Source organism: Ovis canadensis, chromosome 12, assembly GCF_042477335.2.
Source record: "Ovis canadensis isolate MfBH-ARS-UI-01 breed Bighorn chromosome 12, ARS-UI_OviCan_v2, whole genome shotgun sequence".
Lineage (NCBI taxonomy): Eukaryota > Metazoa > Chordata > Mammalia > Artiodactyla > Bovidae > Ovis > Ovis canadensis.
Window position 1 is genome coordinate 62,238,319 of NC_091256.1, and position 26,224 is coordinate 62,264,542.

The following is a 26,224-nucleotide window of genomic DNA, read 5'->3' on the forward strand; positions in this document are numbered from 1 at the left end:
TGCATGTGTTTTTATTTATAAATGACTTCAAATTACTCACTAAAAAACCCCAAGTCCTTCCTCTCAAACAACTCCTCTGCGATTTCTTCCAATGGAAACAAACACAAAGCAGCATCCAAATGGATCCAACCACCATGACACAGCACATTCAGGAGAGGAGTGTGCCCCTCCCCAGGGTCAAAAGTAACACTGAGAGCCACAGAATTCCCCAGTTTTGGTTACGTATATCGCATCTAGAAACAAGACAAGTATATATCAAATGTGTGTCTTATTCTAATTTCAACACTAGAATTCCATGCATTTTAAACACACTTTAAACCTTTATCAAAAGTATTAGCCATCATTTAAAAATTACCTTCAGATTAAGGGGTTGAGGTTTTTTGGGTTTTGTTTTTAATTAAAAAATATCACTCAGTTAAGATGACATAATTTTCTTCTTGGAAGATTAATTCATTGGAGACTTACACATTAAAGGTTTTCAACAACTGAGACATTCCCTTGGCCACTTTGGAAATCAATATGCATTTTAATATTTCAGGCTGATCAATCCTAAATTTGAAAAAGACAGACTCAGCAAAGACTATATTTTAAGTCTTGGGACTTCATGAAAAGTCCCAAGAGCTTTTCTCATTAATCGGTAATTTCAAAAGAACAGAAGGGTCATGAGAATTAATAAAAAGAATGGGTGCTATTCTCTAAAAAAAAAAGAAAAGCACTAAATATGGATGCACAAATTACTCCATGACATTCCATCCTGATAGAGTTCATTTCTACAACTGTACTGTCCAACAGAAATTTAATAGAAGATAAAAATGTAAAGTAGCCACACCTTAAAAAGTAAGAACAGGTGAAATTTAATAATGTATCTTATTTAATGTAATATACTCAAAATGTAATTTCAACATGCAGTCAACATAAAAACTAGTAACTTTGTTTTGCTGTATCTTCAAAATTTTGTATTTTTAAAAAATAGTTCCACTGAGATATAATTTCATACCATAAAACTGACCTATTTAAAAGTACACAATTAATAGTTTTTAGTATATTTATACAATTATACAATCATACAATCATCACCATAATGTAACCTTGGTACGTCTACATTGTTCAAGAAAAAAAACGCATACCTGTTAGCAGCACACCCCGTTATCTTCCATCCTCAGCCCAAGGTAACCATTAATCTAATCTACTTCCTGCCTCTGTAATTACCTATTCTAGACATTTTACATAAAGAGAATCATGTAATATGTGGTCTTTCCTACCATCTTCTGTCACTAAGCATTTTTTTAGGTTCACCCGTGTTACAGCGTGGATCAGTACTGGTGCACAGACTAGCCAAATTTCAAGTGCTCAATAGCCACGTATGGCTAGAGGATACAGTAATGCACAACTGAGCTCCAGAACCAGAAAGCTCCCCAATAAACAAGCATATTATCCTTAAAAGAGGCCATGTTAAAGCCTTAGAAAAGACCCTGATTCTGGGAAAGATTGAAGGCGGGAGGAGAAGGGGACGACAGAGGACGAGATGGCTAGATGGCATCACCGACTCAATGGACATGAGTTTGAACAAGCTCTGGGAGATGGTGAAGGGCAGGGAAGCCTGGCGTGCTGTAGTCCATGGGGCCGCACAGAGTTGGACATAACTGAGCAACTGAACAAGAACATGTTAAAGCCATTACAGTACTTAAAAGAAACGCCATTTATGAAAGGTAACACTTGAGAGGTTTAGCACATTTTAAAATAATTGTTACTGATGGTCCAGTGGTTAGGAATCTGCCCGCTAATGCAGCGGACATGGGGGTTCAATCCCTAGTCCAGGAAGATTCCACATGCTGCAGGGCCAACTAAGCCCATGTGCCACAACTACTGAGCCCACGCTCCAGAGCCCTCAAGCAGCAACTACTGAAGCCAAGAGCCCTAGAGTCCATGCTGTGCAACAACATAAGCCACTGCAACCAGAGAGCAGCCCCAACTCATCACAACTACAGAAAGCCTGAGAGCAGCAATGAAGGCCTAGCACAGCCATAAATACAGAAATAGATATTTTTCAAATAAATTAATAATTGCTACAGTATACACAAAAATCATTAGGAAAAACTAACGGAAAACTGTTATTTTGTTAAAGTCACGTAAGTTCTCATTTTAATTCCAGACAGCTCTAGTAAGTGAGCAGACTGATCCCTGAAAACATACATTTCCACTTCAAGAGTACAGAGGAATAAATAGACAAAGTAGAACTTGGTTCTTGGGTACCTATCACTTTAAAATTTAAAAACTATCTTTATTGATAAGTTAAAAAAAAAAACCACCATCCTTTATTTGGGATTGTACCAACAATTCACACAAGTTTAAAACAATTTTTATTTTTTCTAATTTAATGGCATTAAGAAAAACTCAAAAGGTTATTAACCAAGTCAAATTCTAAAAGGTCCTCTGGACTTCCCGGGTGGTCTAGTGGTTGGGAATCTGCCTGCCAATATACGGGTTTGATCCCTGGTCCAGGAACTAAGATTTCTCAGCCGTGGAGCAACCAGGCCTGTGCACCACAACTACAGCCTGCACACCCCAGAGCCCATGCTCCGCAACAAGAGAAGCACCACAATGAGAAGCCTGCGGACCGCAGCTAGAAAGTAGCCCCACTCGCCACAGCTAGAGAAAGCACACTCAACAACCAAGACCCAGGGCAGCCAAAAATAAATAAAAGTTTTAAAAAGTCCAATCTTATTTTACTTGAATTATATATTTTCCAATCTGATTCAAAGAATACATATTATTATCACCATATATTTGAATATATTTTTAATCCATTCTACACCAAGAGAAGTTTTTTTAAGAGTATGACTCAGATTCTTAGGAAAACCAATTCTGTTTTGCAAAGTTAATTTTAAAATATATTTCACTTATTATCTTGTATACCTGGAAAGAGAAGTTCCTTTATCCTACAAAGCAGACATAGGAAATGTCCCACAGAAGTGACTTTATACAATTTGTAGCAGCATGAAACCCTAATAGTATTTAGTTTAATGAATGACTAATAATTTAAGTAAATAAATTATCAAAGGGTGCTCTTTCCATTTTCTCACAAGAGGAAATCACAAAACTATCCTTTACAGATAAGGGTAAACACTCAGTTTGTACTTGAAGAAACAGATTAAAAAAAAAAAAAACTAGGGAGAGGAGGCAGGCAATGAAATCTTGGCTAATTCTAAGCCTCAGAAAATGCTACTGTTTATTTTAAAAGGAGAATACACATTTTCCTTTAGTCCTGTGCATGGATGATCCCTTTGTTCAGGGCAGGGTAAAATTATACCATGGCTTCTGAGAAAGACCATAGAAAGCCTTCAAGTGAAAACAACCCACAAAAGATAAAAGAGAATAACAAGGTCTCCAAAACCGCTCTAAGTAAACTTCCACCGTAAGTAAAAAAAAGACTAACACAGGTTTCAATCTCATTCCAAAAGTTTAAAACATAAACAAATTTATACGCACTTGCATTTTCTATATAACTCTGGCACTTCTAAAGACAAAAATAAATGCACCCCTTTATTTGTGGCTTTAATATCTTAGTGACTTCTCGGTGTTCGCTGACCAGGAATTAGGCCATATTTAACTCCCTTATTTGTCAAAGAGGAAAGTTGTGAAAGAGGCTATGCACAAAGCAGTCGTGACACTAAAAATCTGCAATTTAAGCATTTTTGTTTTGACTCTGCTTCTAAACCAAATACAATCTGGCACAGTATTTTTAAGTCTAAAGTTTGTTTAGGACTTTAAATTACTTTTTGTTAATTTTTAAAGCAACATTTAAAATTTTACATCAAAGTTAAATTAAAACTCACAAGATACAAAGTCACAAATTTATCCCCCAAACCTATTTTTCATTCTTTCCACCTAACCAGCCAAAATAAATCCCAGCACCTCTGTGAAGAGAATGAAAAGGAGCATGGCAGAGAGTTCTTCACTGCAAACAGACTGACAACCAAAAGCAAGTTCCTGGGGAACTCTGATAATTAATTAATTGGGGGGTAACAAATTTCATATCACCAAACGCAGAACATGCAGAAGCTATTTTTCCAGCCTTAGTTTCTGAGGGGCAGAAGAGAGAAAGTTACAGTTAAAACAAGAGAGTAATAATGGAAAGATGCACTGAAGAGTGGTGTTCACATCAGCTTCTATTCTTAGGCTTCCGAATTTTTTGAAAGGCTGCCTCCTTAGGAACACACCTGGATTGACCTGCAGCCACTTCCCAGGCGCTCCTCCCCAAATCGGGCCAGCCCCCACGCGCAGGCCCCACCCCCTGCGCTGAGGGCCGGGCAAAAACAGGCAAAATAAGGAAGCCTCTGGGAGGTGGCAAGCCGCCAACTCAAACTGGATGATTCCAGTTTAGGCTGGTTTGAGTCACAAACAAGCAGTTCCTAGCTCTCCCCATAATATTCAGAGGCACTGGCTGCCCAGGCGGCACACAATGAACTCTCATTTACGCTCAGCTCTAAGTCTACCTCGCTCGTTCTCTTTTCGCTAGCAGCAGAGCTCCTAATGAAAGCAAGGCTCCTAATACAGTCAAAATGGGTCAGCTTAGTTTCCAACACCGACTGCCTATTCCGCACGGAACGCTAACGCTGGCAACACCTACCTACACCTCTCAAAAGCCTTACTGAAATGCTGTATGTACCTAATTCTAAAAAGGAACTAGGCCTATTTATAAATCTCCATAATGGAAGTTAAGTCCACCAGAGCAATTAGCGAACACTTCCATCTTCCATATTCAGCATACAAAAAAGGCTTGGCTGGCTAAGGTGATCCCAAAAGACAGAAGTGTGTAGCTTACTGCTCGATAAACTGGAAAGGAATGTTTCCAGCATACGGGCTCTTCAGCATGCCTGCCACTGATGGGAATGTAAAAAACACTACCAATAAAATTAATTAATTAATTAGATGGGGGTACTGCATTGGAGAAGGAAATGGCAATCCACTCCTGTGTTCTTGCCTGGAGAATCCCAGGGATAGGGGAGCCTGGTGGGCTGCCGTCTGTGGGGTCGCACAGAGTAGGACACAACTGAAGTGACTTAGCAGCAGCAGCAGCACTCATCTGCTGGGAAAAACTGAAAGCAGGAGGAGAAGGGACGACAGAGGATGAGATGGTTGGATAGCATCACTGACTCGATGGAGATGAGTTTGAGCAAGGTCGGGGAGATGGTGAAGGACAGGAGGCCTGGCATGCTGCAGTCCATGGGGTTGCAGAGTAGGACGCGACCGAAGAACAGCAGCTCTTCAAGCACACACCGCTAAACATGTATGCCTTCATGCTAACAACCCCAAAACTGCGTTAAGGAGGGAATGAGCAAATGTTTATTCCTTTGTAAATTAACAGTACTTAAAAGGCAGCCCCACTCAAAATGAGGCAAAACAATGTGGATTTTAGATCAGTTTTCTCCAGGACTGCAAATAAACAAAGGCAGGCATGTTAGTTCTCCTCCTTCCAAGAAGGTGAATTTTTTATGCGAACTTAGAGGACTTCACTGGAGGTGCAGTGGATTTCAGAATCCACCTGCCAACTCAGGGGATGGGGTTTGATTCCTGGTCTGGGGGACGATTCCACATGCCCGGGAGCACCTAAAGCCCTTGTGCCAGGACTGCTGAAGCAGGTGCCTTGGGCCTGTACTGCACAAGGGCAGCAGGCACACAATGATCATGAGTTGTCCCCACTGTCCCAACTAGAGAAAGCCTGTGCAAAGCAAGGAAGAAGAGCTCCTGTGAGCGTGTGAGCACACACACATACCAAAATTAATTTTTTAAAAAACACAAGATACCAATATTTCACGGAAAGAATAATCACTAAAAAAAAAAGTCAAAACCATAGTCAAAAAAGCCGTCCATCACAAATAAGAGTTGCAAATTTCAAAATAAAAACTTCATTTAGCAGCTAGAATAGTCCACTGTAAAAAATACACCTTATTCATAATACTGATTTTTGTAAAGACATTCTCTTTTGAAAATTCAGACAATTTCAACTATCTTAAAAAAGTAAAAATGAGGCAGAAGGATAAAAACAATAAAACAGGCCAAGAATGTCTGTGAAATCCAGAAATAAATCAGATATTTAAATTGTAATGTTTTATTCAAGCTTAAAATAAGAGTGGAAATAGTTTCAATCTAAATAAAAATAAGGGGCAAAAGACAAATAAAAAAAATCCTAAGAATATTTATTATCCTTGACTTTGACTTCTTCTAAAGGCTTTTTAATAAACCTTTACTGTTCTTCCTTGAAAGTCCTCTGAATACATCTAAAACATACATTTCACTTGGTTTTATCCCCCAAATCAATAGATATCTAGTCATTAATTTTTACATTGTAGACAGTTTATGTTTCAGTAGTTTCAGAGCACAAGTATCTTCTCTTACACACTCAAAGAATAATAACAAAAAAAAATCCTATTTCAATTTAAGTGATTCATGTTAAACAGTGCAAAAAAACAAATTTTATCTCCAACTGAATTCAGAAATTATTATTCATTATCTGAACCACCAGGGAAGCCCCAATTATAGATAAGATCACCTTTGATGATAAAATTTCAGACAAATGTGTTTTTATGATTAAGCATTGCAACTATCACCAAAAAACCCCCACTAATTATTAATCCCTTTAACAACTTTAAGAAACTGACTCTTACATCATGTATGTATGTTAAAACGGGTGCCCTATCTGACAGTTTCTAGCATACAATATATATCATAACAAATTACATAGCCAGGTAATAGTAATAACATGAGATTCCTTCCCCCAGTCAACATTGTAAATAAGCATACTGTAAGAGAAATGAAAAGTATACTGCCACTATCACCTTGATACACGCATTACCACCACATCTAGTGCCTCTTCAGCCTCATCCATATTTTTCCACTGAGCTTCAGACAGACAGTTCTGAAAATTTTTCTTCATGAACTTGAAATTCTCTATCATAAACTAAATGAACTACAAAACTTCCTTATGAAACTGCAGACAAAAGGATATGTGAATAAAATTCCCCCTCTAAGAAACTGTAATCTAAAACATCTATATCATTCACAAAATTATTAGCAGAATTGATCACACACATTATATATATATATATGTGTGTATATATACACACACACAGTGTGTGTGTGTGTGTGTGTGTGTGTGTGATTTTTTTAAAAGCTTGTCAGTTTAAGGACTGCCATGCTAACACTTTTTTAGTTAAAAGGGTCACATTCATTTTACCTTTATCTGTTGTAAAAATTCAGAATTTGTTCAATATTCTAAATAATTACTATGTAACTATAACTCAGGTAAAATATTCTTAAGCTAACAGAAAAAAATAAAATTATATACAATTTTCAATATATTTTATTCAAAACATATAAAAGAAATACACTTACAAGTTCTACAAATAATACCAGCAATAAGAAATATTTTATAGACTTCCCTGGTGGTTCAGTGGTTGAGAATCTGCCTGCCAATGCAGGGGACAAGGGTTCTATCCCTGGTGTAAGAAGATCCCACATGTCATAGGGCAAGCAAGCCCATGTGCCACAACTACTGAGCCCATACACCCTAGAGGCCGTGCTCTGCAAGAAGAGAAGCCACCGCAATAAGTGCTTGCACTGCAACTGGAGAGTAGTCCCTGCTCGCCACAACTAGAGAAAGGCAATGCACAGCAACAAAGACCCAGCACTGCCAAAATTAAATAAAATTTTTAAAAATTATTTTTCATTTCCCTTTCAATAAAAACTAAACTATTCTAATGCAAAGCCAATATACTGGACAAGAGATGGGCATAAAGACTGTCACATCTTAATACAGCATCAGAATTGAAAAGGCTGATTGCTTGCAGTTATATAGACTTATTAAACAAACACCACAAGGACTTTCACAGGTTAGTTTTTTGACCTGGAAGTGATATTGTATGTGTCTTTCTCTTCCCCTTCCTATATCTCCAAGCTTTGTCTTTATATATTTCAACATATGAATCCAGGCCCTCAACAGTGAAAGCATGGAGTCCTAACCACTAGACTGCCAGGGAAATGCCTATATACAGTTTTTAAATCAACCTATTCCAATTCTTAAAACCTACTTAAGAAGGAAGCTTGCTCTAAAATTCTGATTTCTTCAAACTGGTAAACTAAACACACTTTAAGACGACATGGCTTACTGAAAGCCAGAGAGACAAGAGACAATGAGATGTCACCCACTAGGTCTTTCCAGTAGTCATGTATGGCTGTGAGACTTAGACTATAAAGTAGGCTAAACACTGAAGAACTGATGCTTTTGAACTGTGGTGTTGGAGAAGACTCTTGAGAGTCCCTTGGACAGCAAGATCAAACCAGTCAATCCTAAAGGAAATCAACCCTGAATTCATTGGAAGGACTGACACTGAAGCTCTGGCCATCTGATGCTTAGAGTAGACTCGCTGGAAAAGACCCTGATGCTGGGAAAGACTGAAGGCAGGAGAAGAAGGGGATGACAGAAGATGAGATGGTTGGATGGCATCACCGATTCAATGGACATGAGTCTGAGCAAGCTCCAGGAGATGGTGAAGGACAGGGAACCCTGGCGTGCTGGAGTCCATGGGGCTGCAGAGAGCAACTGAACAATAACCAACAACCGTTATTTATATGCAGTTATCTGTGCTTATTACTACGTTTGTTTTAAGGGCTTCCATCTAAATGCCTGTTTCTGGGATTAGAAAGAATAAAAGTCTGTAGGTTACTTGACATGTTCTTCTTTGGACAAACCAAAAGGAGGAACAAACAAGAAAAAGGCTGACCCCCAAAGTTTTTAACTTATGTATTTAAAATTTATTTTGAAAAGAAAAGGGCCTCTCTAAATAACCAAGGCAGAGAAAGACACCCAGTAGCACAGGTCTCGGAGAAGGCAATGGCAACCCACTCCAGTACCCTTGCCTGCAGAATCCCAGGGACAGGAGAGCCTGGTGGGCTGCCGTCTATGGGATCGTACAGAGTCAGACACGACTGAAGCGACTTAGCAGCAGCAGCAGCACAGGTCTCTGCACACAGGAAGTGTGTAACATTAAGCAACCTGCCCCTCATCTTCTTAGCAGCTAAATAAATACCGCGAATAGTTTGGCAGAAACAGTTAGTGTATCATTTACAAGGAGTTCACAATGAGACTGTCATCAAGCCCATGTTTGCTCATTTGAAATGCACTGCTAGGAATCTGTTCACCAAAGCAGTAACAATTAAGGGGCACAGAGGATGATTAATTTTCCAGTCAGTCATACAGACAGAATAGAAACCTCTTTTATAGATAAAACCAAGCTATATTTTATTTCTATAACCTGTTGACATTTTTAAAGGACTTGGAACGTCACCATTTCACAATCAAGTTTTAAGGTTTACAAAAAAGAACATTTCTTCCAAAAGGGCATTGAACATTGTGAATTGACAATAACAACTCAAAATATTACATTTTTAGGGGATTCCCTTGTAGCTCAGCTGGCAAAGAATCTGCCTGCAATGGGGGTGACCTGGGTTCGGAAGATCCCCTGGAGAAGGGAAAGGCTACCCACTCCAGTATTCTGGACTGGAGAATTCCATGGACTGTATAGTCCATGGTGTCACAAAGAGTCAGACACAACTGAGTGACTTTCACTTTCATTTTCCCTGATGGTCCAGTGGTTAAGAATCCACCTTACAATGCAAGGAAGGGACACAGGTTCAATCCCTGGTCCGGGAAGATCCTACATTACTCGGAGCAACTAAGCCCCTGCATCACAACTACTGAACCAGTACTCTGAAGCCTATAAGCCGTAATTACTGAGCCCATGCACTGCAACTACTGAAGCCTGCATGCCTAGAGCCTGTGCTCCACAACAAGAGAAGTCCCTGCAATGAGAAGTCTGTGCACCCCAACAAAGAGTAGCCCCAACTCACCGCAAATAGAGAAAGCCTATGTGCAGCAATGAAGACCAACCACAGCCAAAAAATAAAATAAATAAATCTTTTAAAAAAATAACACGCTTTGTAATCAACAGAATTATAGAGGAAAGGAGGATATATGATAAAAGGGGGGATGAACCCCAAGACAATGGATGTGCTCTGAACACCCAAATATTTTATTTCTTTATACTTGATTCAGTAACAATATAATGACCAATCTTTTAACTATTACATCGATTTTGGTTTCACCTTCCTCTTTACTAAGAATTGTAGCTAAGTATTTCAACTATTTGAATGTGTACTCGGAGAAAGGCAATACACTTAGCTGGTTCTGCAGTGTGCACAAAGGAAGACCTACCAGGCCCTGTTCTTACAGAATGGCATCAAAAGGCTCGTCATGTCTTCAAAAAAGTTGATTCTGTTTTTCATAAATCGATATAATCTGAATGTTATTACAATGTCCACTTTTCCCAAGTTAGGCACTCTCAATGTCCAAGTTTTCCTTCTATGGAATACTGAAATTGTCTAACTGGAATCTCTCTTTCCTATTCTAAAGCAGATGCCTTTCTAAAGCACAGATCTCAACAAGCTATTTCCCTTCTCAAAATCCTTCAATGGCTCATCTCTGCATAAAAAATAAAACCCCAAAACATTAGCGTGGTTAAGTCATACTGAATTATTTGCTGTTCTCAAAACATTCTTCCACCTACTTGTAGCTCTTCACGTTGCTCCTTCTGCTCACAATGTTCCTTGTCTAGCCCAAAATTCATATCTTCTTGAAGTTCTACATAGCCTTCATAGCTCTAAAGCATAAAAAATCTTCAGCCCTAAGTATGATTCAGGCAGTTGAGACAGGAGAAAATATCCTCTACGGTTGTAATTTAGTCTCCATGTAGATTTCCCAAGCTCATACTGCCTTTCTGACAGTTATCTTTCTGAATGTAAATATTCAGAAGCATACAACTGTTTCTTTTGACTATGTAAACAGCAATTAGCTCCATCAAAATTCATCAGATCACCTCTGGGTTCAAGTTTTTGAGCCCACAACTCCAAGGGCCAGATCCCAAACCACAGTAACTCCCACCAGAGTACAATGCCACCCTTCTGAAAGCCATGCATTTCATCTCTAACTTCCACACTTCAATTGGTTGACTCTTCAAAAAATTTTGATTCACTGGAGTGCAGTGCCATCCCTTTACTGAGGTAGGTTTGGGGAAAATGACTAAAACTTGAGTATCTTAGGCCAATTCTATACAGAAGAAAGTGAATCATGACAAGATTTTATAATCAATTTATAGAATTCAAATGAATATTGTCAATCATTTAACTCAACAATACATTAAATGATATCAAAAGAAGTTAAGGGTCTCATTCATGTCACAGCTGCAAAGCTGGAGCCAGAACCTAACTCTTCCAAGCTTCACTATAATATGCTACATCTTCCAGAATATTTAAATTACATCTAGATAGATAGATGTATAAAAGGCTTCCATTTATTGTTTTGAATCAGAAAACTCAGGAGGCATAAAAGGAGCCTTTTATCAATTACATGATCATTTACTTTTCTTAAGTTAATTCTAAGCAGGCAATACTAAAGGAAAAATAATCTGGGCATTTTAATTAGGTCAAAGAATTTGTCTCTTGTAAATTTAAAATACATCCCACCTAAATTTAAAACTAGAATGTCTGAGATTAACATGTTGAATAACAGTAAGAAGAAACAGAAAATACTCAAGACTACCAACATCTCAAGTAGTAGCAGTAACAACAGCTAGGAGTTATTGAAGGCACTATTTAACATATATAGGTATCAAACTAAGCACTTTAAGTATTTTTTTCATTTTAACCTTCCAAATAACTTTAGGAAACATGGTTCTTATGAAATATGAGAAAGCTGAGGCCTAGAGAGCTTTAGTAACTTGTCCAAGATTATAAACATAGTATACTATCTACCTTGATTTTCTTTTTTTAACCTTGACCTATTACTTCAAAACCCATAACCTAACTTATAAGCTGTTTCTTGTTAAGATTATTTTCTATTTATCATTTTCATCTTTGAAATACAACTCCTCTTTTGTAAAAATAAAAAAGCCCCAACCTAAAAAATTAGCCTACTCACCCTTAGTGAACAGCAAAAACACAACCTGAATTTTAAAGAAAGCTTTCCTACTAGAGTTTATAAATTGATTACCATCTTGATGTTAAAATGTACACGTCAATTTATACATTGATAATAAACATATTAACAATATATTTCACCAATACATCTTTACCCCAACAGCTTTTACAAATTTTCAACCAGATAATAGAAATAGTATATACTAAGAAATTAAAGAACTTTGAAAAGTTCATTGTATGGCACAAGATTTGTTTCATACAACTGAAGTTATCACTTTTCTTCCTTTTTGGCAATTTTAACATTCAGCATCTGAAGGATGAAACACTATTTGCAAATCATCATTTAGATTCGAGTACTTGGGAAAATAGTTAACTCGTTGGCCACAGGGCTAATCAAAGTTTCTTCATTCATTACATACATGATCCAAGATTACTTTCAAAAATATGACTGTACTAAAAACCAGTACCACTGATGGTAGCTCATTTGTAACAATTTATTCAAGACCTTGTCTCTGATAACAAAAGACTGTTAACCTACCTGTCACTGCTGGTACTACTGCTGCTGCTGATTGAATCACTACTGGAGGATCTACTTCTAGAGCCGCTGCCGCTAGGGGACCTTGTGGGTCTAGACGCTTGACTAGCCAGCCTCTGAGGAGACTGATTTCTAGACTGGGATGAGTGTGGTGAGCGACTCCTGCTGTGCTGGTAATTCCGCTCGGGCCTTCTGCCTCGTACCTCCCGGGTAAGGTCGTCCCTGTAGATATCCCTGTGTACCACACTGGGCAGTGTAAACTGCTCCCGAGCCCTAGGTTCGTATCGGGGGTCATGAGCGTCAAAACGGTTTGGACTTCGACTCCGAGAAGTATAATAGAGCCCATGTTGTAAAGTCCGCTCTCGAGGATCTCTATAGTAATCCTGATCGTAATGTCTTGTCCGATCAAATCCTCCCGTCCCCCGTTCATGGTGTCCATAGGCACTATGTTCATAAGCACGCTCCCTGTTATCTGAAGCCCTGCATTTAGGAGGGGGGAAAAATATTTAATCAATCAGAAACGGGAAAGCAAAACTAAAAGCAAGTCATGCAAACATTCACTTCAGCATTTTCTTTGTGCAAATGGTCATTTTCTAAATGGCAGTAACCTACTTTAGTAAGCAAACATTAACAAGCTTAACATTTTACTTGACTCCAAAACTTATTTCCACAGCTAAGCAATTACTGTTGTAACTGTATTTTGGGCTTTCATGACTAGTGTTCTGTAAGTCAGCTGCTCTTTTTATTAGGGATTTTCTGGCTTATATACAGAAATAGACATATGCCATTTCCTTTTTTATTTTAAATTTAATGGAACAAGAAGAGACTTTCATTTTAATATGAAAATGAAACTTTCTATACTTTCACCAGATTAAAATGTATGCCAAATTGTATTTACTTTGCAAATGTATTTCAGGCAAAATTTCCATGATATGTTTTTCACACAGACATGAAAGCCTCATTGCAATGCATGCCCATGTCTCAGCAATAGGAGGGCATCTTCAAAGAAGTATAGAAAAAAATGTTAAGTATAACTTTTTCATATTAACTTTCAATTTCTTGGGTAATTATAAAATTAGTAAATTATGTAAATTGCTGTGCCCAAAGAATCACACTTAATAATAAAAACAGAATCTTAAAAAAGAAAATCAAACCAAAAACCACTTAGGATATCAAAATATTGGGCTGCCACATGCTATTCTATGATAAATTTAACTAATTAAAGAATAATGGTTATTTTATCTTCTTGCACTATCAAATTACAAATAATTTTTAAATGCCTAGTCCATAATTCAGTCTGTTAATGTATTACTTAATGGTTAAAAGAAATATATTCGCTTAGGGTTTTAGTTATACTCAAATTGCCTCTGATGAAATAAGGCAACTTTGCAAACTATAAAATTCAGTTTTTAGCAATGGTTTAACTATACAATTTTTTTTCTGTAGGGCATGAATACTTGTCAATCTATGAGTACAAAAACTGTTGCATGTATAATTACACACATGCAATTATAAGCTAATATTAAAAACCAATTCCAATTCTACAAAGAAATCTTCAGTTCTCTAGTTATTAAGAAAGTTCCTAAAACACCAGTTCACTTGAATCTCAAGCATGAGGTTGAGTCTCTTCTCAACCTTACCTTTGGGTCTATCTTTTATCAAAAGTGATTAAGGAGCTATGAAAGATACAGATGAATTAGAATCTCTGCAATAAAGAATATGTGGCAAAAATCTTACAACTAATACTGTGTTTCCAATACATACTTAGATTCCAAATCTCTCCACTAACCTTCATTTTCACCATCTCACTTAGTAGCAATCATACCTTCTCCTAGGCTGTATTTTGTTTTTGCTATTATGAAAAGCAACTGGCATGGCAAAAAAAATTCAATATTATCTTTCCTACTTAAATATGTTAAATGACTCTCCTTTTTAATTTGCTACATTTCTGGAATTTGGATAGATGTTTCACTGTCTAATAAAGAAGAGGGGTTCTTCTGAGACTTAAGAGAGAAAATGTCATAAATACTTCAATTAGTACCCTATCAAATGTTAATCAGTAAGAGCTATTATTAATGATATAACAGAAGCAATAGGTAATAGTTCTAGGAGAATTACTGCTATATCAGATATTTTATAAATATGCAAAGTTCTTATCCATTAGGAAGAGACAGAAGGCAGGCACAAGAGCTAGCAGAGCTGAAATCTAATAGCTATTCTTTGAATCATCTATTAGCACTAAATAATTCTAGAGTTAGTGGGAAAAAAAAGAAAGTTTGACTTGGGTTAGGAGAGGGGCTAATATACACAGGTCAGGACATACCAACCTTTTCCAAGTGTGGAACCACGACCTATAATCCCAATTAAATCTAGGGAGAGAATTGTGAACATAACTTCCCCAATTTTGGCCCCTCTTTTGGGGGTAATCCACCTTCTTAATGGGCAAGGGTGTCAAATGATATTTAGATGAACCACAAGGAAAAAAAATCTTAATGACCAGATAAAATAATTCCACTGGAAGCAAGCAGTCCCAGACAAACTGTAACTCTCAAACCCCCAGACTTCTTTCTTGAGACAGCAGAAAATTATAAATTGATCCACATTCACAAAAATCTCCAGCCCTAAGTATGAATCAGGCAGCTGACAGAAGAGGAAATATCCTCTGCGATTCCATGAAGTGAGGAAGGCACAGTTGCTCGCCAACAGTTCACCTTTGTAGCCATCCAGCAAAGTCCATTTTGATTGCTGTATCCACAACTGATCATCACCATGTGTTCAAAGCTAAAGTACCTTTAATTGGACAGCAACTTGCTTAAGAAACAGGATAGTAATCCTCTTCTCTTGGGCTAATGGAATCTTGACAACATGATATCCCATACATTCCAGCAATTAGAAAAGAAGGGCTATATTCCAGGATTTAGGAACGTCCATCATCTCAATTTTTCCCCATTCCATCAAGGAGTATAATTCCAACATGGAAACTGTGTAGATCCAAAATGGAAAAATCAAGCATTGCCTTCACTCCTCTTCATCCAAATACATATTCATCCAAATACATATTTCCAGGTTAAAGTATTGTTTGTAGAATCCAAGAGGTCGAATCATATGGACTGCTAGGTTTTTTGGTGACATACCAATTCGTTCATACACTTCGTGCATTGAAAACTGAGAAGCAAATATCAAATTCTAAAAGAATCTGTAGGCTCTAATATTCCAGAAATATTCCATATAGTACAACCACAAAATCTGTAGCCAAGTAGCTCCATCAGGTAGAAGAGATATATCCAAGGAAAGCCTTAACATTATCCAAGAGAAGGAATAAAAGTCTAGAAGACAGGTAACTCCAAAACTGATGCTGCCATACAAAATCTTCCACCACTTTATATCTCAGCAGTAAATATCCAACCAGCTGCAGGAAATATCCTCTACGATTCCATAAGATACCAGCCACTGGGATAGAAATCACTTCCGTTTCCAACCCAAAATAGGAAACATTGAGAATGCCCAAAACTTTAAATCCATCTGGGGCCCCTAAATACGAGTTTCTGTTTCTCACCATATCAAATACAAAATACCTGCCTACAGAAACCTTGGAACTTACCCATCAAGTCTCCGCTCATAACGTCCTTCTCGTGCATGAAGTGATGGTGGGGGGCCATAAGCAGGCCCTCCACCACCTCCTCTGAACCCAGAAACCTCTCTACTACGAGATGCTATGGAAACTGTATCATCCAATCCCCGAGCAGCACTCGGAATGGTGCCTGGTTCATTATAATCCGTGCGTAGGTCTCTATCTCCCATTTTGTTGACTGAGTTGTGAGCTTTCTGTGCACTTTTGATGTCCACAAAATCCACAAAGGCAGCCACTCCTCCTTCAGAACCCCTCTTTGGGAGAATTTTGACACTTTCCACACGGCCATATCTAAAAAAATTAAAAAATAAATAGTCAATGTTATTGCTGCATGGTAATAATTTTCCAAAAATAGTTTTCTAAATGTTTCTTATATTTAAACAATTTACATTATGCATATATAGGGAATGGGTTGCAAGTTAATTTTAAATGTCTTATATACTCACATTTTTCTTTATCGAGGCAAATATTTACAAACATTTTTCCCAGATTATTTTATTGCTCTCATTTGTAAATATTTTATTTACTATAAACTGACTTTTACTTTTCTAGAACACTGAGCTGAATGACTTTCATAAGTTATTAGGAATTTTACATCCTAAAAAAGGATAGTATACCTAAGATAATCAAAGTAACTTACCAGTCTTAAGAGATTTTTATTAAAGTAAAAACTGTAGCTGAAAATAGCTATTCTACAGATTTCATTTTTCATTGAGTGAAAATGATTTTACTGAAAAAATAAGATGATTTCAAACACTCCTTACTGGAAGGCAAAATAAATTCAAATATTCTGTGCATGTGCAAGTATCAGTCCTAATTTTTAATGTAATTTTTTGCTATTTAATTCTCTTTTCCAGAGGATTAAAAGAAAAAGTGTTAAAATTTATAATTTATATATAATTGTTTATATAAATTAATACATCAGAAAATCTTTTTGACAGACTCTATGTTCTCATTTTCATTCCAAAAATAGTTTACTATGTACAAAAAGAAAAATTGTATGGCACCGTTTATATTCTGAAGCATGTATATAAAAAATATAATTATCTAGAATTTTAAAATTCAAAAAAATTCTACAAATTTCATTAAGAGTTAACTGTATTTCATATATCCTTGTCATTTGGCTTTTTTTTTTTAATTTGTCATTGTAAAAAGGCAGGCACAGCACTTTTAAATATAACACTCTTACATGCTGACAATCCAAGATCGTAATTTTACACTTCCCCTGAAGAAGCTGATATTATCAGAAAGCAGAACGTTTCATTTATATTCTCCAGTATGATTTAAGTTGTTACATCTCACAAGGGAAACATAATCCTAAAATCCAGTTTCATCACGCAACTGAACTAGATGTAACGAAATTACGTGGGATAAATTAATCGATGAAAGGATCTTTTAAATTTGGGGAACAAAATTATAGAAACAGAAATATAAAATTAAAAAAATACCTTCAAATGTATCTGACAAATGACTTGTATCAAGAATCTAAGAAATCTTAACTCATTTTTTAAAAATTGGAGAAGACACTTCTCCAAAGACGATATACAGATGGCAGACAAGTACAGAAAAAGATGCTCAAAATCATTAGTCATTAGGGAAATACAAATCAAAACCACAATAAAATACCACTCAATTCATACCCACTAGTTTGGCTATTAGAAAAGAACAGAACAGAACAAGTATTGGCAAGGATATGGAGAAATCTGAAACCTCCTGCATAGCTGCTGGGACTGTAAAATGGTACAGCCACTGTGGGAAACTAGCATTTTCTCCAAAAGTTAAGCAAAGAATTATTATATGACCCAGCACTTCCTAGGTATATACCCAAGACAACTGAAAACTAAGGCTCAACTATTTGAGCACCAATGTTGGTGAAGGTGAAGGTGAAAGTCGCTCAGGTCGTGCCCGACTCTTTGCGACCCCACGGACTTAGTACATGGAATTCTCCAGGCCAGAATACTGGAGTGGGTAGCCTTTTCCTTCTTCAGGGGATCTTCCCAACCCAGGGATCGAACCCAGGTCTCCCTCACTGCAGGCAGATTCTTTATCAGCTGAGCCACAAGGGAAGCCCAAGAATACTGGAGTGGGTAGCCTATCCCTTCTCCAGCGGATCTTCCCAACCCAGGAATTGAACCAGGGTCTCCTGCATCGCAGGCAGATTCTTTACCAACTGAGCTATGAGTGAAGCCCTCATATGTACCAATGTTGGTATATGTGCACCAATGTCATTATTCACAAACACCAAAAGATGGAAACAACCCGTGTCCATCAATGGATGAATGAATAAAATGAAATGTGGTATATACATAAAATGGAATATTATATTAAGACATAAAAAGAAATGAAGTCTTGATATGTGTTAGAACATGGATAAACCTTGAAAACATCATACTAAATGAAATAAGCCAGACACAAAAGGACAATTAATTTATGATTCCACTTATATGAGGTATCTGGAATGGACAAATTCATGAAGACAAAGTAGAATAAGGGTTGGGTAGATACTGCTTAATGGTACAGAATGGAATTTTGTATGGGATGAAAAAATTCTAGAAATAGATAGTGCTAATGGTTACATAACATTGTGAGTACACTTTTTTTGGCTGTGCCAAGCAGCTTCCAGGATTAGTTCCCCAACCAGGGATAGAACCTGGACCCTGGCAGTAAAAGCACCAAATCCAACCACTGGACCACCGGGGACTTCCCTGTGAATGCACTTAATGTCACCAACCGTACACGTCAAATGGTTAAAATAATAAATTTTGTATTTTGTATATTTTAACATGCACACACATACACAACTTATCACTTCAGCCCAAGAGCACAAAGGTTTATTCTATTAGAAAGAAGAAAGAGAGAAGACGGAAGTATCAGCCAACTCTCCGTCAAAAAAACTCAGCCAAACTACGACAGGAAAAACAAATATTTAAGCTTAAATTTTGAGTAACAAAGAGCTAAATGCAATACTGAAAAGAGGGACCAAATACTCAATGCACAGATTATGCATGTAAAACAAAGCCAAATGGGCCCCCTTCATCAAAATGGTGGGCTCACAGTCCCCATCATTGTTATATAAGGGGGATACACTCTGGAAACAAAATACAAATTTGTCTCCAAATTTAACAAAGAACTTCATCAGCTATTACAGTACTCTTTTACACTGAGCAGACTATAAACACCCAAATCTTTAAAAAAGAAAAAAACTGCTTAACTCTTCATATTCATAAAAACTCAGCATGTACAGATGTGATAGATGGACCATAAAGAAGGCTAAGCACCAAAGCATTGATGCTTTTGAACTGTGGTGCTGGAAAAGACTCATGAGAGTTCCTTGCACAGCAAGGAGATCAAGCAAGTCAATCCAAAGGAAATCAACCCTGAATATTCACTGGAAGAACTGACGCTGAAGCTTGAATACTTTGGCAACCTGATGCGGTGCTGACTCACTGGAAAAGACCCTGATGCTGGGAAAGATTGAGGGCAGGAGGAGAAAGAGGTGACAGGTGAGATGGTTGAATGGCATCACTGACTCAATGGATATGAGTTTGAGCAAACTTTGGAAGATAGTGAAGGACAGGGAAGCGTGGCATGCTGTTGTCCATGGGATCGCAAAGAGTCAGACACAACTTAGCAACTGAACAACAAAAACAAAATGTAAATGTGATTTCCTGGTTTTGTCTCTTTTCAAAACAACGCATTTCCTATAGTACTCAAGTAGTCCTCACGTGTTCAAGATGAAACATTTATCTAACATTTACTAATTAAAAAAGAAAAAAGAACAAAAATAATAAAATCACAATTAGATAATATTTTTTTTAAAAAAAATATCAAGCCTTAGCTATAGGTTTTCAGAGAATCTATCAAGGAGTCTCCAGTAATACGCACAAAATTTTTTAAGTTACATCGTCACTGCTTGTAGTAATAAGTTAATTCACTTGTAGCTTTTAAAGAATCAAGAGAACCTAAACTTTTTAAAAATGAGAACATAAACTTGAGAAATCGTATTTGATTGCTACCAGTTGTAGTATATAAAATCTAAAAGGTTTGTTTTCAAAAACACAAATCAAAAAATATTACATTGGTTTCTATTTGGTCAAAAATATTCACCATCAAAAAATATTAAATTTATCAACATACACTATAGGTCTTATAAGTTTTTAAGAGAGAGTTTTAAAATAACCCTAAATAATGCCACATTTACTGTGATGGCTTCCCTGGAGGCTCAGATGGTAAAAGCATCTGCCTACAAAGTGAGACACCCGGGTTCGATCCCTGGGTCAGGAAGATCCCTGGAGAAAGAAATAGCAACCCACTCAAGCACTCTGGCCTGGAAAATCCCACGGATGGAGGTGTCTGGTGGGCTACAGTCCATAGGGTCGAAAAGAGTCAGGAAGGACTGAGCGACTTCACCTCACTTTTCCTTGGTCCCCCTTAAACATCTATTTATGGGCTTTCCTGGTGGCTCAGTCTATCGGGTTGCTAAACAGTCAGACAAAACTTTGCAACTAAATGACAATTTTTTTACATTATTAAAATATTCAAAATCACTCCTCTTCCAAACTCAAACAGTTGGGTTATAAATATATCCATCACAACCACCAAGCTATCTGTAACAATGCTGTAACATCAACACTTACAGAAACCTTTAATAGTAAAAAAAATTTTATGAAGGAATTACAAAATTTATAAATCAATGACTTGATCCTATATTTAGACCAAAAGACTGGTTTCCCCTCTGTGTTAGACCTTTATTTCCTATACCAGTGACTACAAATACTTCAAGAATACCAAAATGCAGAATCCGCTAGAAATTTAAATGCATATGTGTGTGTGTGCTAAGTCAATTCAGTCATGTCTGACTCTGTGCAAGCCTATGGAACCTATGCCAGGCTCCTCTGTCCATGGGATTCTCCACACAAGAATACTAGAGTGGGTTGCCATGCCCTCCTCCAGGGGTTCCCAACAGCATTTAAACTGGAGCTGGCCACAATTTTCCTACATGGTCACAGGTCAAATTTTTTTAAACTTTCATTGCAATAAAATGTAACATAAAATTAGCTATTTAGCCATTTAAGTGTACAATCTCAATCTTTTCAAATAAATCACAGCTATTTCTGGTCCTCAACATAGTGGAGATGGACATTAAAGCTACATCATTTACAATTACTGATACTCCCCATACATCAACACATTAAATGTAGTATGTAGCTCAGAATTATATATTTAGATTGCAAAACTCCTGCAATTTGGACATAACCAAATAAGATGTTGATATTTTAATATGTCATATGTCTCATTATCAATTTAAATAAGTTAAAAACCAAAGGATGAACCTGTTTTAACAATTATCTAGAATGACAAAGATAAATTTAAATTGTTAGCATGACAATCACAAATTACAAGCTAATAGTTTTACTCTGTCCAAAGGATGAAAAAATGATATAAGCCCAGAAAAGAGAAAATATTTGCAAATTATTTAGCTGATAGCTCTTACAACTCAATAGTGAAAAAGATATATTGCAATTTAAAAATAGGCAAAGGATATATAGACAATTTCTCCCCAAAAGGTAAACAGCCAATAAACACAAAAATTCACTTAACAACATCAGACTTTAGGACAATAAGAACCAAAACCATAGTGAGATACCACTTCATACTCACTACAGTGGTGAAAATAAAAATGACAGACAATAACAAGTGATTAGGACAAGAAGATTTCTAAGATTTTCCAAAGATTTCTAAACCCTAAGGCATTGCTGGTGAAATTACAAAATGGTACAGTCGCTTTGGAAATCAATTTGGAAGTTCCTGAAAATGTTCAACTTAGAACAATATAATTCAGTAATTCTTCTCCTAGATATGAACTGAAAATGTCCACATAAAAACACAGAAATGTCACAATATCATTATTCATAATAGCCAAAAAAAAAGTTCAATTGCTGAGTGGAGTTTTTAAAATGTGGTATGTCCATTCAGTAGAATGTCATTTGGCAATAAAAAGGAATGAAGACCTAAAACATGCTACAACAATGGATGAATCTCGAAGATAGTATACTAAGTAAAAGAAGCCAATCACATAGCGTATGATTTCATATGTGAAAGGTCCGAAATAGGCAAACACAGAAGTAGAAAACAGATCAGTGGATGCCAGAAGTTGGGGAAAAGAAAGAATGGGGAATGACTGCTAATAGGTTTCGCTCCAGAATGATAAAAATATTCTGATATCAAAAAAAAAAATTCTGATATCAGTGGTGATGGCGGTACAACTCTGCAATTATTCCAAAAAACAAATGAACTGTAAACCTTCAGGGGAAGAATTTTATGCTATATGAATTATTTCTCATTAAAACTGCTATTAAAAGAAAAAGACACAAAATAGTACCTGTTACTGCCTTTTCTTCACTGTTTACGTGTATATGTATGTATGTATGTATGTATTTTTGGCTGTGATGAGTCTACAATGCCATGCACGGGCTTTCTGTAGTTGTAGAGCACAGGCTTCTCATTGTGGAGGCTTCTGCTGTTGCGGACCACGGGTTCTACAGCGCACAGGGGTCAGTAGTTACTGCCTATGGACTCGGCAGTTGTGGCTCATGGACTCAGTTGCCCCAGGGCATGTGGGATATTCTACAACCAAGGATCAAACCGGTGTTCCCTGCATTGCAAGGTGGATTCTTAACCACTGGACTCCCAGGGAAGCCCCTGTCACTGTCTTTTAATACATCAGAATTTACGTCTCCTTTAGCGTCTACGTTACCCTCAATATATTGGGTTGCCAAAAAGTTTTTATTCATTTGGGGTTTTCAGAATACCCGAACGAACTTTTTGGCCTATTCAATAAATCAACTGAAGGCCACATTTTCTGTAAATGGGCACACATCGAAGACATTTTCTATTTCAGGCATGCCTGCCTGGGAAGATAAGAAACCCATCAGATGACAAGCAAAACCTATCTTCATTTCACAGCAATACCGAATTCTTTCAGTATAAATGTATAAAACATATCTATGCTGCTGCTGCTACTGCTAAGTTGCTTCAGTCGTGTCTGACTCTGTGCGACCCCATAGACAGCAGCCCACCAGGCTGCCCTGTCCCTGGGATTCTCCAGGAAAGAACACTGGAGTGGGTTGCCATTTCCTTCTCCAATGCAGGAAAGTGAAAAGTGAAAGTGAAGTCGCTCAGTCGTGATCCCATGGACTGCAGCACACCAGGCTCCTCCATCCATGGGATTTTCCAGGCAAGAGTACTGGAGTGGGGTGCCATTGCCTTCTCCGAAAACATATCTATAAGCTATTCTTAAAAAATTAACATATTCCCCTTTAATCACACCCTATCTTTGGAGTACGAACTGTACAAATAATAACTAAAGATGGCAAAAACAGACACAGAATCCCTACATCCAGCAAAGTCAACTACAGGCTCCCAGCCTCATTTTTAGGAAAAGCTAATATTCTAAAATGTTGCTCTACTTGGAGGAATGGGGGAGTTGTGGAAAAAGAAGGGGGTGGAGAATGATTTGTAACAGCTTACTGATTTGTGTTCTCTCTGCCAAAAATAAATAATTAATAGTTTGTTGTACAGTCTTCTACAGACTCTCAGCATGACATAAAATACCTATGTCATAAAGGAAAAAGACCATATAAATTAAACCATGTAAAGATTATAGCTCCTAAATTGCAAATGCAGTCAAAAGACAAATGGGGAAAAATACCTGCAAATGAGAAATAAGTGATTTCCTAAACATACAAACTTCTGCAAATCAAAGGAGACAAAAGCTCCCCCCCAAAAAAATTGGCAAAATACCTAAACAGGAAATTCTTTAACAGTTTCACTCAAAATCCCAAAAATCCAAAAAGAGTACCATGTAACACAAAAATCTAAATATTAATATCTAGATAACAGTGAAAGTCTAAGAAAATAATACTTTCATAACACTGTCTGCAAGAGTATAAATTAGATAAACGTCTAAGGAAGACAATCTGATAGTGTCTTTATTAACGAGACACTCCTAGACTAACCTAGTGGTTAGGACTCTGTGCTTCTAACACAGGGGTGCAAATTTGATCCCTGGTCAATGAACTAAGATTTCGCGTGCCCTGTGACCCAGTCAAAAATAAATGAAAAAAGAAATTTAGAACTAAGCACACATCCCCAGAAATTTCATTCACAGGAATTTTTCATTCATGTATAATTGCACGTCTCAGTGTACAAGATTTCTGTGTAAGCAGTACTGCTTATAACAATTAAAAAAAAATGGAACCACCATTTCACTTTGTCTCTATGAATTTGACTGCTCCAGGTAGTTAATGTAAGTAGACGCATACAGCGGAGAAGGCGATGGCATCCCACTCCAGTACTCTTGCCTGGAAAATCCCATGGACGGAAAAAGCCTGGTAGGCTACAGTCCATGGGGTCACGAAGAGTCGGACACAACTGAGCGACTTCACTTTCACTTTTCACTTTCACGAATTGGAGAAGGAAATGGCAACCCACTCCAGTGTTCTTGCCTGGAGAATCCCAGGGACGGCAAAGCCTGGTGGACTGTCATCTACGGGGTCGCACAGAGTCGGACACGACTGAAGCGACTTAGCAGCAGCAGCAGACACATACAGTGTTTGTTCTTTTGTGACTTACTTCACCTAGCGTAATGTCTTCAAGGTTCATCCATGTTGTAGCATAAGTCAGAATTTCCTTTCCTAACATAATACTGGAAATCAAAAATACTCACTTAGACTTTCCTGGTAGTACAGTGGTTAAGAATCTGCCTGCTAATGCAAGGGACATGGGTTCAATCCCTGGTCCAGGAGGATCCCATATGTCTCAGGGCAGCTAAGCCAGTGCACCACAGCAACTGAAGCCTCGGCCCTGGAGCCCACAGGTCGGGTGCCTGCAGCCTGTGTTTGCAACCAGAGAAGCCACTGCAGGGAGAAGCCCGCACTAAAGAAAACAAACAAAGAGTACCCCCCCTCCCCGCCCCCAGCTCAAGGCAACTAGAGAAAGCCCACATGCAGCAATGAAGACCTCAGGGAAGGAGGACAGAGAAGGAAGAAAGGAAGGAAGGGGGATAAATGCCAAGGTCTCTTTGAAAATGTGCTTCCTACCTGGTTTAATAGGACTATTACAGTACAGTCCCTGAAAAGGAAATTAACTTCTAATCTATGGCTTACTTCGTAGTAGTAACAAAATAACAGTTTAAAAAAGACTTTGAGAAATTCATAAATTTCTTCTAATATTTCACTTGATTACATTTCTATCCTAGTTTCATAATATTTGGTTGCTTAAGTAGAATAAAATCAAGATAGAAATGTGATCTTTTTATAATATACACAAATTTCATATTCTTTTTATCCACCATTGTTGTTTTGTAAAATCTTTAAAGACTACCTGTATTTCCAGATTAAAGAAATGTACCACTCTAATCTTAAAAGGCATTTGGATTTTTCTACTTAATTCCAATGATTTATAAACTTTTAAATAATCATGCTTCCCAATGAAAAAACAACTTGCACAAAATTAAATCCATTAAATTATTAAGTCACCAGTCTCTATCCAATCATTCCCAAAAATATTAACATGCAAACTTATTCAGTCAACACTTTAGTTTATCATCTTTAGAACTAAAAAGATTTTTCTTATAAGCAAAAATGTTTTACCATCAAATTTCCAATAAGATCAACACAAAGGAAATCTAATGTCACAACCCTGTGAGACCCCAAGTTGTGAATCAAGTTCCTTTTATATATTTACTTTTACATTGGCAAAGCAAACTTATACTGAAATGGAATAATCTGTGTCAAAAACCACCATGGAAAGGGTTAGTTCATTAAAAAGTAAAATAAAATGGGGTGCTATAAGTGACAAGAAAAATTAAGACTATATTCTTATATACCTTAGAATAGCATAATAAGACATATACACTATTTTAAAAAATTAACTGCAATATAATTTAAAACTGTTTGAAACTTTACAAAGACCACTTAAATTTGGACCTAAGAAAGGCTATTTTTGATTGATAAGCTTAGCTA

The 26,224-nt window shown here is 37.1% G+C and overlaps 1 protein-coding gene across 3 annotated transcripts in view; it reads right to left on the reverse strand.

Annotated features, from left to right (window-relative positions):
* Window positions 1-26,224, reverse strand: part of SPEN (spen family transcriptional repressor) — an 87,905-nt gene that overhangs the window by 45,535 nt on the left and 16,146 nt on the right. For 2 of the 3 annotated variants that reach the window (XM_069545921.1, XM_069545922.1), the window contains 2 exons: window positions 16,170-16,490; window positions 12,572-13,048 (listed from right to left, as the gene is read on the reverse strand). In XM_069545921.1, coding sequence (XP_069402022.1) covers window positions 12,572-13,048; window positions 16,170-16,490 — 798 coding nt within the window. Of the gene's footprint in view, window positions 1-12,571; window positions 13,049-14,895; window positions 16,491-26,224 lie in introns of all 3 variants that reach the window. The other variant, XM_069545923.1, reaches the window with a different exon arrangement.